At 42.1% G+C, this 18,772-nt stretch overlaps 2 protein-coding genes across 3 annotated transcripts in view; one reads left to right on the top strand and one right to left on the bottom strand.

Annotated features, from left to right (window-relative positions):
• The window catches only part of RPL24 (ribosomal protein L24), a gene marked incomplete at its 5' end in the record, with an annotated part of 401,376 nt that overhangs the window by 381,778 nt on the left and 826 nt on the right, over window positions 1-18,772 (top strand). The window contains 5 exons of one of the 2 annotated variants that reach the window (XM_082219799.1): window positions 13,598-13,664; window positions 13,795-13,870; window positions 14,564-14,674; window positions 15,740-15,876; window positions 18,510-18,573. In XM_082219799.1, the coding sequence (XP_082075925.1) occupies window positions 13,660-13,664; window positions 13,795-13,870; window positions 14,564-14,674; window positions 15,740-15,876; window positions 18,510-18,573 (393 nt within the window). Of the gene's footprint in view, window positions 1-13,597; window positions 13,665-13,794; window positions 13,871-14,563; window positions 14,675-15,739; window positions 15,877-18,509; window positions 18,574-18,772 lie in introns of those variants that run through there. The other variant, XM_082219800.1, reaches the window with a different exon arrangement.
• Window positions 446-13,402, bottom strand: CEP97 (centrosomal protein 97). The gene is made up of 11 exons (XM_082219728.1): window positions 13,269-13,402; window positions 11,509-11,651; window positions 10,255-10,413; window positions 9,316-9,417; window positions 8,654-8,767; window positions 6,889-7,055; window positions 5,226-5,390; window positions 4,831-4,964; window positions 2,402-3,179; window positions 1,868-1,943; window positions 446-1,543 (listed from the first exon to the last, which is right to left on the bottom strand). The coding sequence occupies exons 1-11, from the start codon at window positions 13,336-13,338 to the stop codon at window positions 824-826; spliced, it is 2,628 nt and encodes an 875-aa protein (XP_082075854.1). The 5' UTR covers window positions 13,339-13,402; the 3' UTR covers window positions 446-823.

Below are 18,772 nucleotides of genomic sequence, written 5' to 3'. Positions count from 1 at the left end.
ATTTAAGAAATTCCCCATAATGTGCACTGGTGAAAGAGGAACAATTCTGTTATTTTGACCTTCGGAATGCATTGCTAGAAGCACTGCAACTTCCTTTCCAAGAATACTGTAGCCCTTGAAAGCTCCTAGCAAGCTCTATGGTATCACACAGAAACTCCCCATCATGGCAAATCCTCTTAGATAAAAGACCCCTATGATAAAGGACTCTGTGATAAATGGACCTCAAGCAGCCATGTTTCTAAACTGATATTCAACTATTTCATCTTTCTTTTCTTTTTTTTTAAAAAGATGACATAAATGAAAAAAGGCTGGTGAATAAAATATCCAAGCTATGGCTTAGTACCTGAGTTTAAGCATACATTTTCAAACTGTTGGTCAAAATACTTAAAAATTATTGACGGTGAATGTCTTAACCTTGTATAGCCATCAAATTATAAGTACTCAATTTAACTATTTCAATTACTCCCATTCGTTTATTAAAATGAAGATAATAACACACATGTATGCTTAGTATTTTGGGAAAAGAGAACTGCTTAGTTCACGTAGTAAGGTAATAAGAAAAGTAGTTAGAGTCTTCAAAATTATATTTCATAAAAACCTGTTCAGATCACATAAAAAGTTAAGTGCATCATGTCCACTGTAGTGAAACATACTTGTTACAGATTAACACAGTGTCAGTCAGAGGTTAGATTATTAGCAAAACTATTCACAACCTAAGATGCTTTAACAGCACAGGAGCACAAGTCTCCAAAAATGTATAAAAATCTCATACAAACAACAATAACAAAAACATATTAATGTGGCTTTTCTAACGGAATACCTGCTACACGGTTATGCTAACAGGAAGTGCCTGGAAAGAAGAGTCACAGTCTGTCTGCTTTCCTTCTGCCCTTTCTGCATTCAAATTGCAGATTTCTGGCTGACCAGTTCCACCTTGTCCCGATGCAAGCACCTCTTGGGAGCCTGATGTAGCATTGCATAACACATCTGGGTCTTCTGATGAGGCAGCTGTATTCGGCCTGCAACTGCCTGTTCCATTGCTGCAACTTGTCTTGTCATCATTATCTAGCTGCTCAACCGATTTTAAATACTGCTGGATAAGACTACTGCTGTCTTGCTCACTGTTGAAACTCTCTTTACAACATTCCTCGTGGTCCAGTTCAATCTCCTCAGCTGCTGCAGGGCACTCGGAAAGCGAATCTTCACATGGTTTGACTGTTTTGAAAGAATTCTCTAGAGAGCCGTCACCATTTACTTCTGCCACGTTTTCTCCACAGCGCTGAGATTCATGAAGGCAGTTCTGGTCAGTCACACAGGAATGGAACCCCGAGTCAGGAAATTCTGGCAAGAATTTCTGATGACAAGCCTCAGTAGCTGAAACGAACCAGGTTGAACTGCCGACAGGAGAAGGTACTTGGTTTCGACCAGGCGAGTCTAAATGGACCTTGAAGGGACCCAAAATGCTTGATGAAGGAGTATTCTGCTGCCGGAAAGTAGTGAGATGTGAGTTCACTGAAACTTGCCACTCCTGGATGCATCTAACCTGCAAATACCACACAAAAGGAAATGTTATCATTTCAGTTAGACTTATATGCATGTCATGTGCCACCATATTTATAGTTTCATATGAAAGAGCAATATTAATAACTGCATCCTGTGTGAGGTGACCCTTAAGCTACAATCCTATTGACACTTCCTTGAGAATAAGTCCCACTAAACTCAACAAAACTTGCTTCTGAGTAGATAGGCACTATAAATCACCTAAACTACCCAACATGGTACATATATCTCTTAAGCTTATTTGCTTAGTGAGCCATGGTTTTTATTAACACAAAGTCAGAAAATGATTTAGAAATGAGATTTTTACCTGGTCCCAAAGGAATTTTACAGCTTCCTCTTGCACAAGTCTTTGAAGTTTCTCCTCATCTTTTTCCTTTCTTAATCTACATATGGTAAACATATAAATATATATGATTTTATAAATAAATTTAAACAATTTGCTGCAGTACTTATTATGCATTTTATCAGCAGTTTGGTGGACTCTGCATTGGATCTGTATGGGTGAACTTCTCAGTCTTCTGACCACAGTAAAACCCTTATTTTTTACTAATATTTTTTGAAGAGAATGACTCTTTCTGTATATAATTATATTAATGTAATTCTTCAGAACAGATTGTACCTTCTATTACTTCCAAGACCTTCTGAAGCTGATGGGTTATTCAATTTTCTCCCACCTTGCTCCAAACACAGAATTAGAGACATTAGAGAATTAGAGTCCCCATCAACACCTCCTAAACACTCCTACTGTGCTTGTTACATCGTTAGCAGTTAGATAAGTCAATATTTCTATTTAGCCTCAAAATTGTAATTACTTCCAGTTTGAAAACGACTGCTAACTTACTTGTCTACTTCTTCAGTTAAATGTATAATGTGTTCCTGCATTCTACCGAGTCGAATTTCATAACGCACTTCCTTGGCTCTGGGATGGTAGTTCCTTGTGTAAAATCCTCTCCAACAGGCTTGAATCTTGGTGGCTGCTCTGTTCATTTCTTCAAGCATATCTGACTTTTGGATTAAAGTAGCAGTTGCGCTAGCAGGCAATTCTTCTGGATATTTGGCAGGGAAAACAGTTTTGATAACACCATCTTCTGGAGTATGTGATCGCTTGAGGTCACTGTGCTCAACATGGTCTTCAGAGGATACTTGGCAACTGCTAATGCTAGCAGAAAGAGTAGCGGTGGCTGCTGACAAACTAGAAGTGGACGATATTCCTTCCTCTTGATCTTCCTTTTGAGTTTCCACAGCCTTTGTTGATCTGATGGCACATTCCCCAAGAATCACAGAAGTTGTTTCCTGCGTTCCTTGTTTATTAACCTCTTTTATAAATTCAAAGTCAGCATCCTCCATACCTTCTGTCTCAATATTAATTCTGTGAAGTCTCAGTTCTGCAGTAGTAGGAGACACTGGGGAGAGGCCAGACGCAACAGGCATAAAAGTAGACTCTGAGGATAGAAGACTACTGTTCAACTTGTCCTCGTCAGTTTGCATGTCATCCAGGTAGCGATCTCTAGAAATACTTATTTCAGTTTGCGGTGATGAGGGAAAAACATTTTTAACTGCATAGGAATTATCATCATTTGACTTTGTTGCTACCCATGTATTCTTTTTGATAGCAGGTTCTGGAAAAGGGTAAGAAGACAAACACTTAACTAGGCAGTAACATAACCATTTAGGTCTCCCCTGTATACCTGAGGAACCTCTGTAGAGCATGACTGAGTGACCCCCCCCCCCCGCTTCCTGCTAGCCATCACCTTAGTACGCAACATGTCTGTCCATTCCATTAATTGGATGAAAGGTGGAATTGTCAGTATCATGTGCATCTTCAGGGATGCAGAGCGGGGAAAGAGCTTAACACTGTCTGATGGGAGTCTTCTCTTGTGCATATGGGCAATATAACATCTTGGAAGCCTTCTTCCAACATGCCACCACACATTAATATTACCAACAGCCATATAAATCAACAGGCTTGGTGAAATGGCTAGGGCTGCCAAGGAATAGGCCAGGGGTTGGCAAGGCTTACCGGGCATGGGCTGGATCACTCCTGTGGAAAACCTCTGTGGGCCGGGCTGGCTGGTGCAGCGTGACGCTGGAAATTGAGCCTGCGCAGAAGCGATTTTTGGTGTCTGGGCAAGTGCAGAAGTGATTTCCGGCACCGCAGACATGCACAGATGCGATTTCCAGAGCCACAGAAGAAAGTCCCGGCGCCGCACCAGTTTAGCGCAGCATGCGGGGACTCGCCAAATGGGAAGCTTAGTTTGGGGGCGGCTCATGTGCTGGTTAAGCGACCCTTATGGGCCCCTTAGGTTGCCGGCCTCTGGAATAGGCTGAACTCTCACCTCAAGAGGTGTCTTTGAATGTCATTCTTTAGGCTTTCACCCATAAAAATGCATGGTTGCCAATGAAATTAAAATTCATCCACCCTACCTTTCTCCAACAAATGTGTGGAGAATGCATGGAGAATACCCATGCATTGGTGGGTATAAAGCCAAGGCTGCATTAAGCAGGAAGGAGTTAGGAGTTACTTATTACTGCATAGCTGCAGAACAGAACTGTATACAGTGGAACTTTGGGTTGCAAATGTGATCATTGCGGGAGGCACATTAGCAACCCGCAGTGTTCACAACCTGCAGCATGCCGTCTGCACACACACGGGTCGCAATTCTGTGTGATTTAGCGCTTCTGCGCATGCACTGAAACCCAGAAGTAACCCGTTCCAGTACTTCCGGGTTCGGCGCGATGCGCAACCAGAAAACGCATAACCTGAAGTGTCTGTAACCTGAGATACCACTGTAGTATTGAGCTGAAGTAAGTGACTGGATCTCTCTGTCTCTTTGGATCTCTACAGTTTAACCTCTAAGATCAGATAATAGTTCATGATGCACTAGGATCTCTTAAGTTTATGTGGATAGTCTGTTTGACTTATTTTGTATCTTGATACAATAAACACTCTACACTCTGGAAAGGCTGACAACAGGAGAGCAAGAAGACTCCAATGCTCTGCAGAACTACCCTGCTGGAGCCGAGCACGCTCTGCTGATCGCATTGGTCAAGGTGTGATATCATAAACACTATCTCTGTCTAACTCAGAGTCCCAGTCTTTAGAACCGTTTTCCCTTTCAATTTCAACTCCATCTCTGCTTCCCTAGTTTCATTATTTCAAGTCATAAGGTTCTGCCATCCTCTCTCTCCACCAACTCCTGCTGGATTATCAGTATATTAGACAATGGGCTCATCATCACAAACAGTATTACAGAAACCCATGAATCTTACCACTTTCAGTCATTATTTGTGGCCTGTGAACAGGGCTGTTTGGCTCACTGGTAGCAGGCTGCCCTTTATGCAAAGTTGAAGATACAGGTGGCTCATCAGCTTGGCTTTGGTACATCAGTTGCCTCTGGTGCAACCTAAAGACAAGGAGTTGAGACTGGTTTTGTTAAAGCATCAATGCCAGAGTGGCTCTAAACCAACAGCAAAATATCAGCCAAGAGCCTGGTGCACAAGTCTTTCTGCAAACCAGTTCCTCTGAGTCCAAAACAACAATTAGGGTTGATAGTGCCGGGTCTGAAGCTGTCAAGATTAACTGGTTATCCTTTTATTCTTTCTGCACAAAATAACAATTACTTTGTTAAAATTCCCAAGCTGTTGACAAAAGATAATGTTCTTACCTTTGCTTATGTAGTATTTTTTCCAGTTTAGCATCCTCTGCAGTTTGGAGCCCAAACATACTAGTAAGAGGACAAACACTGGCAAGATACTGTACTAACTGAATGTGCTGGCCTGGCCGAAACGATCTTCCCTTTCCTTGACTGTAAAGCCATTCTGCTTTCAAGCTAGAGGGAAGAACAATCACCTTCAAAAGAAGTATTCTTCGTGAACATTTATAAAATCCTTTTGCACAAAACACTGTGCAATAAAAATAAAGAAAGAGATTAACCAAAATTGATAAGAAACACCATGCCCAAATGATCAGGATGCCAAAACAGAGTCTCACAACATCACTTTCTGAAACTGACCCTTGTGAAAGGACTGGAACCACCACAAAACAGTGTCTGGCAGCCCAGAATGATGGTATCAATCGCCACAGAGAGGTTTAGCAGAACCAAGGAAAAACTACTCCCCTTTTCTGTCTCCTTGAACAGCAGTTGCCTGCCAAAGTGATCCAAGCTGTCTCAGTTTCAACTCCTGGTCCAAAACTGGATTGAACCTATGTAAAATTGAAGTCTATGTAATCCATTTCCTCCAAGGACCTCTGGAGCTAAGAAGCCACCACACACTTAAGAACCTTGCCCAAGAATGGCATATTGGAGTCTTGGAGGAAATTATCCAGTGGGATCCAGTGGGAGTCCCCCTGCCCTGACCAAGGTCCCACAACAGCTATTCTAAGTCTGGATGGTAATCACTCCGTACTCCAATAAGTCATTTACACTCTTACACTGCCAACCAGACCTCATCTGGCTTCTTTAATCAATCAAGGTGGGCAAAGATCCAGTGGTCTAGTGGACAATTTCTTACTAATTTATTATTATATTGTTATTATTATTAATTGAATTTATATACCACGCTATAGCCAGGGGTCTCAAGGCAGTTCACAGAATACTACAAAGATGTTGTCTACATTCTGGGGTTGTATAAATTTATCAAAACAGGAGATACCAAAGCTACATCACTAGGATCTGCTATTCCACTGACATCTAAGACAGAATGGATGGTACAGTGGTGCCTCGCAAGACGAAATTAATCCGTTCCGCGAGTCTCTTCGTCTAGCGGTTTTTTCATCTTGCGAAGCAACCCTATTAGCGGCTTAGTGGATTAGCGCTATTAGCGGTTATTAAAGGCTTAGCGGCTATTAAAGGCATAGTGGATTAGCGGCTAAAAGGCTATTAGCGGCTTAGCGGCTTAGAAAAAGGGGGGGAAAGCGGGGGAAAATCGCAACACTCGCAAGACGTTTTCGACTTGCAAAGCAAGCCCATAGGGAAAATCGTCTTGCGAAGCAGCTCAAAAACGGAAAACCCTTTCGTCTAGCGGGTTTTCCGTCTTGCGAGGCATTCGTCTTGCGGGGCACCACTGTAGTGATTTTATTCTCAAAGTGTCTAACAAAGTTGACACAGCAGGCAGATGGGTAATCCAACTCAAAATAGACTCAGAATAACTCTGCTGGATGACTGTAGATGCAATGGTGGTGGAATAAAGTAACAGCAATAGCAGATGTTTATACACTGTAAGCAAAAGTAGTCAGTAATGCAATTAAATTTATTAAAATACAAACATACAGAATAGTATGCTACTTCTGTTTAGTCAGCTTCAATCCAGTAACCTTCAGTTTCTTACCTTTCTTTCTGAGATATCACATAGCCATCAAGGACTTTAAGATTGAGACACCAACTGACAATATAAGGCCTATAATCAAATCCTGGGATAGAAGGTGTGGCCATCACACAGGGATTGTTCATTATTGACAGTTGCTCTAGCTCAGTAAAGGAAGCCAAGAACGAAATCTGAAAGCAAACAATAGCTTTGTTGATTAATTGAAATTTTCCTGTGTTCAGCAATTTGCTTTCATGGGATAAACAACAGCATGGCACATTCAGCCACATTTTTCATACACAATGAGCTATTTGAGGGAGGAAAGAAGAAAAAAATGACTTGCTTCTTTCCATTCAGAGCAGCTCTTTTCTTTTTGTCTGTGTGTGTCTCAAAACTTACATTGTTTGTAATGGATTTTTTTCAGAGAAATAAATTAATGCTACTACTCACCAATATGCAACCTACAGCCCTAATCTAGTTCAATTCCCTGTCCTCAAACAGAATAGCACATATCTAAGATTTCCTCAATAGATACCTATCAAAGCTTTTTAACCTATTGAATGGGACTATGCATGGTCATAATCATATTGACGTCCCAAAGCATAAATCATTTTGCTTAATTACAAAACATTCACAATATATAGGAATCCAAATTTCAGAATACTTTAGAGTTCAGACACTGACAACCCTTGTCTAGACCTGAAATTGACATTGGTTAAGGGGAGAGGGCATGAAAAATATTTGGAGAGAGAGAAAAAGGTTTAAATATTTTCATAAGGACAGGTGATGGCTTCAGATAATGAGGAGATTCAGGAAGTTAGCATTCCACCTGGTTGCTGTTGCAGGAGAGCAATAATTAATAAGGGGCAGCAGAGTCCAACTGCTGTTTGACACTTCTTACCCTCAAATCATATTTTAGTTGCAGGAGGCAGTTTTGAGTTACCGGTCTCTGCAGCCGCAGCAGGCACTGTGATTCTCCCATGGTTTGACTTTACCCCTGGAGGAGCTCTCCGCTGTCTCTCGAGACAGAGGGATGCCAGCAATCACATGGAGGGAAAAGTGGAACAGAAAGGTCCACTTGATCTATTCACCTGGGAGACTGGCTGCCATTTGGGTCCTTTCCTACCTGAACCATTTGCATTCAAGCTACCAATTATGAGAGCTATCTAATGTTAGGAAATGGGGCCTCTACCATTTCACCTCCTCCTTTGCTTTTGGGTTGGATCTATTTGGCTTTCAGCCTGCAGACAGGCGCTTTTTAGTCTTTGTACAGTGCTTTATACACTTTATGTACTTTAACGCTGATTTTTGTTGTTGTTGTTGTTGTTATCAACAGATTCAGGCAGGGACACTGTACAACAGGCATAGGCCAACTCGGCCCTCCAAAAGTTTTGGGACTACAACTCCCATCATACCTAGCTAACAGGACCAGTGGTCAGGGATGATGGGAATTGTAGTCTCAAAACATTTGGAGAGCCGAGTTTGCCTATGCCTGCTGTACAACAAAGAAACTTAATGTAAATTACTACCAAAAGAGAATAGTCCCTCATAATGCCTTTTGCCTTTCTGGAGTAAATGTTTAACAATGGCTAATTATTATTTATTTGCTTCAGTAGCTGACACTGCGCTACCACCAGCTACTTTGTATGGAGTCCCATGTTGTTATGGATACAAGTAGGAAATTAAAAATGTAGTGAAGGAAACTTAACTGAATCTAAGACAAAGTTGCAAGTAAAGCATTCTCAAAATATGTACAGTATTCAGTTTTGTTGACAAATGGTATTCTTACCTCATTCAAGTCTCTGATTTCATTTTCTGCCAGTGAAAAAATACCCAGACTTTGAGGCAAGCAAGCAGGTGCTGTACGCAAGGATGTTATGATATTTCCATGCAGTAACAGAGTCTTAAGAGACAGCAGAATGGGAGAAAAATGCAATATGTACTCATTTGTTTAAATAACATATATGAATTCCTTCAAACATTCAAAAAGGCCTGTGTAATATCATCATCCTCATTACTAAACATGTCTTTGTTAAATAGTGCAAACATAAAATTTAAAACGGCTGGCAATATATGCTTAAAAAACATATTAAAGGAAATGTTTTTTTAAAAAGGCATTTGCCTTTGGTTTAAGTGGGAGCTAGTTTACGCTTTAGTTCTAGTGAAACTAATTGACAAATTAGCCATGACTCCCCCTTAATTTCAGTGGGTCTAAAATGTGACTAACTTCCTTCAGTTTTAAAGGGATTGATAGCTCAGAACTTCAGCATTACACTTGAAAGAGCTGTACAGCACAATCCTATTCATGTTTACCAAGAAGTAAATCCCACTGAATTCAGTGGAACCTAATCCCAGACAAGTGGTTATAGGACTGCAGCCTTAATGAAAAACAGCCCTCTCCTCTCAGCAAAGAAAATAATTCAATCTAACCAGCAACTGAACAGCATTCACCTTTAACAATAATAGCTTGGAGATATCTCCTATCTGGGATATATTGTTGTCCGACAAATCAAGATGTTGAAGAGATGTGCAGGTATTGATCTGGTCTATAGTCTACAGGAAGAGAAAATATTTTGTAGCATTATGAAACATCTTAAATTATGCATGTTTCTGAACAAACCATCCACAGAAAGAGATTGCATCAGCCATAGAACTTCCTCCCCAAATTTAACACTGTCTTAAACTAACACCTATTTTTTAAAGCAGGATTGGGGTAATAAAGGAAGAGAAATGTGATGGCAATGGGGGCAGGAGAAGTAGAGAGAAATAAAGTAAAAGGACACACAGGTAGAATGAGGGTATGATGCAATCTCTGGAAACAGCAGAAAGACAACATTTAGTTTTTGAAACCACTGAAAGACAACACATTTTACTTTTTTTAGGGAAGTAAACACATTCTGGTTTTAAAATATGACACCTATTTAAAACATTTGCACCTTGCTTTTCCCTATAAATGTTCAAGGTGGTTCACAACAAGAACCATAAGATATCACAAAATATTAAAGATAAAACACAGTAACTAAACAAAATAGCAAGCCAAGAGATTAAAAAGTTAAGACGGTAATGATGAAATTTCATATAACCCCCCCCCTAAAAGCCCTCCCCTTTCCAAGAGCAGCATATATGCCTGGTAATAGTTAGGCCTTTAAAGGTCTTTTTAAAATGAAAACTTTTAACATCGCAGCAGAATGTCAATGAGAAGGAGAACCAAAAAAGATTGTGGGATTGCGGGAGAAAATGAAAAAAAATCCGAAGTCTGGGTGTGACAGCAGAAAAGGTCATTTCCCTTTTTCCACTGAAATGTGAGTTCAGAACTGACAGGAGACCTCTTAGTGTGGTGGGAAGCTCATAAGCGGAAGCTGTTCTTCAGAATTATGCTATTAAGTTTACCTTCAAGTTATTTCCTGCCAGGTTCAGCCATTCCAAATGCACCAGATCCTTCAGTCCCTCTACACAGCCAATACTGTTGTGAGGCAAGTTTAATACTCGAAGCTGAGTCAGCTTTGCTACACCCATCATCCGCACCAACCGATTGTTGGCTACTGACAACTGCAAAATAACAGAGCAAAGAAAGGCCTCACTGAAGTAAAGTAAAGGTAAAGGGACCCCTGACCATTAGGGTCCAGTTGTGGCCAACTCTGGGGTTGTGGCGCTCATCTCGCTTTAGTGGCCGAGGGAGCCGACGTACAGCTTCCGGGTCATGTGGCCAGCAAGACTAAGCCGCTTCTGGCAAACCAGAGTAGTGCACGGAAACACTGTTTATCTTCCCGCTGGAGCGGTACCTATTTATCTACTTGCACTTTGACGTGCTTTCGAACTGCTAGGTTGGCAGGAGCTGGGACCGAGCAACGGGAGCTCACCCTGGCGTGGGGATTCGAACCGCTGACCTTCTGATCAGCAAGTCCTAGGCTCTGTGGTATAATAAGAGAGCAAAGAAAGGCCTCACTGAGGTAGGACTGCTAAAATACTTTCCTGGGAGGAAGGCCCATCAAACTCAAAGCAGCTTAGTTCTGCATATAGGACTGAACTATTAAGTTAGCAGAATGTAAGCCAGTAATTATATGGGTTCTGACTTCACAGTCTAATTACAACCTTTTCTATCCTTTTTGCATGTAGGCCCAAGAAAGTTCAAATTAAAAACAATGAAAGAACACAGAAGAATTTACAGAAACAATATAAAAAGCAATGAGAAAGGGGTTAAAAGTCATTTAAGGCATGAGAGGACGGACGTCCCCTGTTTCCTTGAAGAATAAAGGCAGTATCAGGTTTAAATGTCTGGAGAGGATGTTCCACAGGAACTCATCTCCTAGAGCTACCCATAATGTCAGTAGGCCAGGTCCTCAGAACAGGGCCTTTAAAGCAGATGTTAGCTGGCAGCCAGGTTTGTGGAAGTTCAGGAGGTTCATTAAATAACCACCTCCCAAGCCACTAAAGGCATCAGAGGACAGACCTCTTTTGTTGCTTACCAAGTGTATATGGTTGGAGAAGAAGTTGCATAGTGCTCTGAAGCTAAACAGAGGAGAATGGATTTTTAAAAATATATTTAAATTCACCCAAAATTATTTTCCTATGCTTTTTCCTTTAAGTATAAAGCAAGGATAACCTAAGAAGCACAACACTGTATCACAGACATATGGAACTAACCTGCATCAGGTTCTTGCAGCTCTCCAAGTGCTCCAATTTAATTAGCTGGTTTTTATCCAAAATCAAAGTATGTGTATCTGCATCACAAGCCAAAGTTGAACCCAATTTCTGTAAACCCTGGCCTGACCAATTAATTAATGAACCTAAGAGAAAAGGGAGGGGGAAATGGAAGTTTTAAAAAATGCAAAACTAGGGAAAGGTACATAGTAGTCAGGTTTGATTTTCATTTTAAACAAGTGTTTAAAATTAAACTGCAGTTTCATGTGAGCACATTCTTTACTCCTCCCCATTCCTGATGCTGCCACTAGAGAGGAAGCCCATCAGAGGCCGGCTTCCTGTTACATGCAAACCAATGTTTCAGGTTCATTTCCTTCTATTATTGGGAAGCGAAGGTGATGTGGAGGCAGTGGCAACCAAAGTGGGAGAGTATTGACTCATGAACAAGCACATTGTACAGGCACACTGCTTGTTTGCATGCACAAACCAGCTAAAGCTTGGAAATTCATTTTTTTAATATTTGGAAAAAGGTTTAAAAGAACATTCACCATAAGCAACATATTTAAAATAATGTCAAAATACTCTAATCTTAGAAGCCACTGTGAATTCTCTCTCAATTCTGTATATTTATATTTAAATGTAAAGGTGATAATAGAAAGAAGATGAATCTTTATCCAATTATTTTTTGAAACAGAGAATTAGCACCAAAAATCAAGTTTTATCAGTATACAAAGGCTGCTATGGAAAGCCACCACTTAAATGGGTGTGGGCCGTCTGCCTCATTCATTCAGCTGCATTTCCGTAAGGCCAATCTGCTTGGGTGGAATCTAGAAAATACATCCTACTAAAGGGCTGTTTTGAATGTGAAGTCCCACTTCCCAAGGAGGACTTATATGTTCAAAATGTGCCAGGAATCGGCTTCCTAATAAGATACATTCTACATATGTTAATTTCTGGTGCGCAATGTGAGGTCTTATCCAGCAAAACAATCCTCCTTCTAATTACAGGGTATTTCTGCAAACTTAAAACAATAGTATGTTAATCCCTTTCCTTGTGTGAAACCCCCCCCCCCCCGCTGTGTAGTACTGTGTTCTTTCTTGGGTGATAAAAATGTCTCATGTTATTATAGCTAGTTGTTGTTTTTTCCTGAGAAAGCCTTATAATGTAACTCGGGAATCTGAGTATCAGCAAACTCTTTCACGGTGGAACCGTTCCCTGACTCTGAGCAATGCTGGCAACTAATACCAGAGCACCCTTCAAAATGCTAGCCAGATAACATGGGATTATTCCATGACAGCAGCACCCTGCATGCCAACCACTGTCCTGTGTGTTTTATATGGCAGGCTGCACCTGCCCATTAGGCGCCTGCTTATGGATCGGGAATAGGAGAAGATAGGTTTGGACGCGCGTCCCCTTCCCTTCTGCAGGTTTTCGTGCCAACGAAGGGACAGCAGAGCTTCTAGCCTCTCCTCTGACCGGCCCTGCAAGGTTTCAAAAAGCACCCACTCCCCACAATAGAGAAAAAGAGAACTGTGTTACGCAGGGCCCTCTGGGATTTAGAGTCCAAGGCAAAACAGACTCGGGACGGTAAGAAAGATACGCGGCGAGGAAAAAACTACGGCCCCCACAAGGCACCGCGCGGCAGCCCCGCAACGGTCCAAGCCTTGAATAGAGCTCTCGCCGAGTCTTCCCAACTTGGATAAAACACACACAATGAGGGGGGGGACAGGGGACGCCTTTAGGCACCACGACCCGCTCCGTACCTTCCCTGACGCCCATGGCTGGCTTAGCCGTCTCCGTTTTCGCCGCCGCCGCCGCTGGTGCCGCCGCCATACTTCCCGCTTGCTCGCAACGCTAGGCAACCGGGCGGGCTCTGGACGCTGATTGGACGGTGAAAGCCACTGAGGGAAAAAACAATTTTCAGAAATAGCAGGTGGCAATAGAAGGCTCTGAAGGGGCCGCGGCGTCGCGAAGAGTGATTTTTTCGAGCATTTTAGGAAATAGACGAGCCTCCGGAGAAAGCGCACCGCTTCCCATCATGCACCGGCGCAGCTCCCAGGGTGCCCCGCGCGAGTATAGAATCCGGTTTCCCATGATCCTCTCTTTCTCTTCGCCGCTGGAGTTGCCTGTGAGGGAGCTCCCGCAGCCGCCATTATGAAGTAAGGACCGGTGCCCGGCTCTAATCCGGTGCCATCCTTCGCTTAGAGCGCTTGGAGAGGGTTGGGTGGCGGGGGATGCTGGCCTCGCTAATCTTTTTCCCCGTTTCGCGTTCTCTTTCTCGCAATGCAGGGTCGAGTTGTGCAGCTTCAGCGGGTACAAGATCTACCCAGGCCACGGCCGTCGCTATGCGCGTACGGACGGCAAGGTAAAGAGGAAATAAGGGGCAGAGGAATTGGGAGTAGCAGCGGGCTTGGCTAAACCCTGAAAGTAGCCAAGTGGGAACTAATGGTGTCCCAGATTCTTTATGGTATAATGTGATATTTCATGAGGGAGAGGAGCTGCTGTTGACTCGAGGACTTGCAAACTGATCTAAAACTGTCTTAACATACGAGACTGATATTTTTGTGTTACGGGAGGATTATAATGGTTTCTAAATGCTGTAAGTTTCCTTTTTCTATTCCTGAAGTGAAATTGGATAATGAATAAGAATAAACAACAAGAAGAACTAAAGTCCAAATAATAATCTGATTCATTCTATTTGCGTGAAAGTATTTGGCGATGTTATAAATAGAATTGAGTCCATTTGGCCAGTATGTGTGTGACTTTTTACACCTTATGGTAGTTAAAATGTTGGTGGTTTAGCATTTGAATAGGATAAATAGTACATGGCAGTATCGTATATTTCTATTCACTCAGTAGGGCTGAGAAGGTCTGGAAAGGGGTTAATTTAACCTACGATTTGCTATTAAAACTGAATTACTGTTTCATGAAATCATGCACGTCTAAAAAGTGTGTCACCAACATGAAAAGTTTGGAAAGCTTGTTAGCCTACATCTGGTACATAGTCCTGTATGTGTGGCATGTAAAGTAAACACTTAAAATGAACTCAATGTTTCAGGTTTTCCAGTTTTTGAATGCAAAATGTGAGTCTGCATTCCTTTCCAAGAGAAACCCCCGTCAGATCAACTGGACTGTTTTGTACAGGCGGAAGCACAAGAAAGGACAGTCGGTAAATATGTTGTGCCTCATAAATGGACAAGGGGTTATATATATTTAAGTACACTTATGTAGCAGCTTAGCATCTAGCATGATCTGTTCAGTTAGTCTACGGTGTTTTATGGTAGTGTCTGGTTTTCACATAAGAGCTCTTTTGTGATGACTGAAAAGTGAATATTGTTTTGAGATAGATGGTGATAAAAAATAATACAGTATTAGGACATTGCTTTAGAGGAAAGAGGCTGATCTGTTAATTGAAGTTGGTGACTAGGGTTGGAAATGGTTCTTTTTAAGTTTTTTGCCTCCTGTAGCAAATGTTTTCAATAATGAACTCTTGTGGCAGAGAACTGCTTGGTAGCACAATCCTGTACATATATATTCTGAAGTATGTTCAGTCTTAAAGTCAGAGAAAAATAACCAACATAACATTGACTCGGTGTTATTTAGAGAATATGTGAGCTTTTATGCATTCTTTGTGACAGATTTAGATTGGAATCACCCTTTGATATATCCATATTTTGTCTGAAATAATTAGATGATAAAGCAGTGTCCATTAAGCACTCCTCTGGGAACGTGAAATAGACCTTAAATCTAGAAAAATTCAATGTGAATTTTCAATTTGCACCTTGCCTTTCAAGTTGGATAACAAATATAGCAACAGAATAGAAATGATGCCATATAAAAATGAATTGCAACATCAATACCCTGAGTTCAAATGATTGATTCCACAAGCTGTACTTTTTTTAGAGGTGGATGCATTTGAAGCTTAAACTGGGAGAGAATAGGTCAAAATATGCCAATGACTAATAGCAATGAAATCGTAGCAGTTATTTAGAAGTTATTTAGAAGTGTAGTGTATGGACTTACGTTATCAGGCTCTTCAGAGGTTTATGAAAAAGGTGTGTTCCCAATATTGAATAGATTTTTTTTAGTAGAGTAAGCCCTCAATTTTGGGTGTAACGGCGGGTGGGATTGCCAAAATTCCCAAATAGGACGCCCCTCTTTTTTGCCAAGTGTGTAAAGCTGAATGTGCACAAGTTGCAGTCTCTTACTGTATTTCTCTTTCTTCGTTGCTTAGGAAGAGGTACAAAAGAAACGTACCCGCCGTGCTGTCAAGTGCCATAGGGCAATTACAGGTGCCTCTTTGGCTGAAATAATGGCCAAGAGAAATCAAAAGCCTGAAGTGCGAAAAGCCCAAAGGGAACAGGCCATTAGGTGAGTAATTATAATATTTTTTTGGTTTCTATTTTTACAAGAATGCCATTATTCTAAAATTTGTTTATTTTACTTAAGAAGTATGCTGTTAATACATAGATATTTTGTGGGGATGGGGTGGAAACAAAAGATAAACAAACCATGCAATATTAAAACAAGTTCACTGACACAATTAAAGGCAATTAAACCACCAGCGAATTCAGCCAAAAAACTTATTTTCTGTTTTCATTGTGATCATTGTTTGAATGTAAACAGGTGACACCTCGTAGAATATCCATTTTTGACAATTGGGTTAAATATTGGTTAGCCTGCATTTAAAAAAGTGATTGCCAGGATCTTGTCCACTCCCTAATAATGAGTACAGTGGTGCCTCGCAAGACGAAATTAATTCGTTCTGCAAGTTTTTTCTTCTTGCGAGTTTTTCTTCTTGCGAAGCACGGTTTCCCATAGGAATGCATTGAAAATCAATCAATGCGTTCCTATGGAGACCGTCCGGGGACAGAGGGGAAGCGCCACTCTGTCCCCTCTTTTGAAGCAAGGGGGTGCGGGGAGAAGATCGCTTCTCCCCGCCGCCCCTTGCTTCAAAAGAGGTCCGGGGACAGCGGGGAGGACGCGCTGCACTTCCCGCTGGACCTGGGGCTGCGGGGAGAAGATCGCTTCTCCCCGCCGCCCCTTGCTTCAAAAGAGGTCCAGGGACAGCGGGGAAGACGCACTGCGCTTCCCGCTGTCCACAGAGCTTGCGGGGCAAGCTTCATTTTGCGAAGCAAGCCCATAGGGAAATTCGTCTTGCGAGGCAACTCGAGAACAAAAAAAACCTTTCGTTTTGCGAGTTTTTCGTCTCACGAGGCGTTCGTCTTGCGGGGCACCACTGTACTTGTCTCCAATACCATGCTGAAATATGGAGACATTCCCAATTCCTTTCCCCAACCTCAAGAGCAGGGCTGGGGTTCATCCATTCTACACCAGTTTCAAAACATTTGGAGCCCTCACAATGGACAATGCAACACAGGCTATCTTTAGTTCTTCTCCCAAGTTTAGGGTCTTGGATAATCCCCAAAGCCGTCTATATCATTTTCGAGTGTCAGATGTAAAAGTAGTGCAGTGAAGTAATTAGCCTTGTTTTAATTTTTGTGTATTTATTTTATAAAATGAATATACTTACTGATGGTAAGAAAAATAATTCAAAGCAGTTATTATGCTTTGTGTAAAATGGTACAATAAGAAGTAATGCATTTTATGACCTGGTCTTTGCATTTAGGAGATGGGGTAGGCAGTTTCAGATTTCAATGCTCCACTTTTTTTTTTAAGAAACTGTAAAGAGAGCTAAACAGAGCTGGGAAAGTTTATTTCCTCAGTTTGCAAGGAAGTGCTCAAAAATGGGGTTGCCTACCTATAGTCAGGAATAGTCTTGCCCAGAGGATTTCCACCTTTGAGTCCATGGTTCCCTTACCCAACTACCTTCTTTCTGCAGCACCCCTGTGGGGCTCAGGAGCCCAGTTATGTCACCCCTTGCCTGCAGAGCTGGCAGGCTCTCAACCTTTTTCGAACACCCTCCCTTGTGGAGTGTTCCTTTAGCCTCCTCTCCTTGAGAGTCCTCTGGGCAGCTGCTGCTGCAGCCCTTGGTCTCTGAACACATACACACACACACACCGCCCAAAGAGAGATGCTTCCTCACACTGCCTCACAAGGGCCTGGGGAAGAGGATGCCCTCAGCCTTTGTGGCCCAATGGAGACTGGCCAGAGGTGAATGTGAGGCTAGCGGGGGCTGCCAGACCTGCATGGCGGAAAGGCTCCCCTTCAGCACTGGGCACTCAGCTCCCAGGCAGGCCTTGCACACAGCAAGCACAAGAAAAGCTAGCATGGAACCTGCCTGGCCTTCCAGCATTCCCAACAGCAAGGGCTGGCTGGGCTTGCTCCTAGCAACCAGCATCCCCTGGCCAGACCCAGAGGCATCATTTGCCTGGGGAGATTGTAGCCAGGGCTGCTGCAACAGTCAGCCATCTAAGCCTTGGGGAGGCAGAGACACAAGAGGGCATCAGAGGAGGAAGGGAAGGAAAGAGGGACAGAGGCCAGTGTTCCTCATGGCATGCCTGAACATCCTTCAAGGCACCCCAGGGTGCCACGGCATACTGGTTGAAAACCACTGGCCAATACTGTCACCTCATTCTGCTGTATTTGAAGACGAAGCCTATTTCTTAATCCATTCTGGAATGTGAAAGCAATGAATAATATAAATATATTTATTTATACCCCGCCCATCTGGCTGGGTTTCCCCAGCCACTCTGGGCGGCTTCCAACCGAATATTAAAAAACAATACAGCATCAAACATCAAAAACTTCCCTAAACAGGGCTGCCTTCAGTTGTCTTTTAAAAGTAAAATACTTGCTTATTGCCTTGACATCTGATGGGAGGGCATTCCACAGGGCAGGTGCCACTACCGAGAAGGCCCTCTGCCTGGTTTCCTATAACCTCACTTTTCGCAGCAAGAGAACCACCAGAAGGGTGGAGATGCTCCTTCAGGTATAAAGGACCCATGCTGTTTAGGGCTTTAAAGGTCAGCACCAACACTTTGAATTGTGAATTGTGCATTTATTCTTAACACAAAGTCTGTTCCTGTAAATATCATTTACAGAGCTGCCAAGGAAGCAAAGAAGGCTAAGCAGGCTACTAAGAAAACTGTACCCTCCACAACAAAGGTAATGTTTACCCAAAGAATGGCTAAAGATGAGAAGTTGTGTACGCTTTCTGAGTTTCCTCCTAATAGTTCTTTAAAACTCCAAAAGCAAGATATGACCTTTAAATTTAGCATTTTTCTGTGTTGCATAATAATCCCATGAAAATATCTGTTCCAATTAATTTGCTGAATCCCTTGCACCATCCCATTTTTTATTATTT

The sequence above is a fragment of the Podarcis vaucheri genome, assembly GCF_965113315.1.
Source record: "Podarcis vaucheri genome assembly, chromosome: 4".
Classification (NCBI taxonomy): domain Eukaryota; kingdom Metazoa; phylum Chordata; class Lepidosauria; order Squamata; family Lacertidae; genus Podarcis; species Podarcis vaucheri.
Note: the sequence above shows the minus strand (reverse complement) of the source record. Positions and strands in the feature narration are given on the sequence as shown.

What these genes read in the sequence shown, in the direction of transcription:
- CEP97 (XM_082219728.1), bottom strand. Translation starts at nt 13,338, where the DNA reads ATGGCGGCGGCACCAGCGGCGGCGGCGGCGAAAACGGAGACGGCTAAG. An exon ending in AGCCATGGGCGTCAGGGAAG is followed by an intron (nt 11,652 to 13,268) that starts GTACGGAGCGGG and finishes CTTTTCTCTTAG; the next exon opens with GTTCATTAATTAATTGGTCA. An exon ending in AAAATACTACATAAGCAAAG is followed by an intron (nt 4,965 to 5,225) that starts GTAAGAACATTA and finishes CCTTGTCTTTAG; the next exon opens with GTTGCACCAGAGGCAACTGA.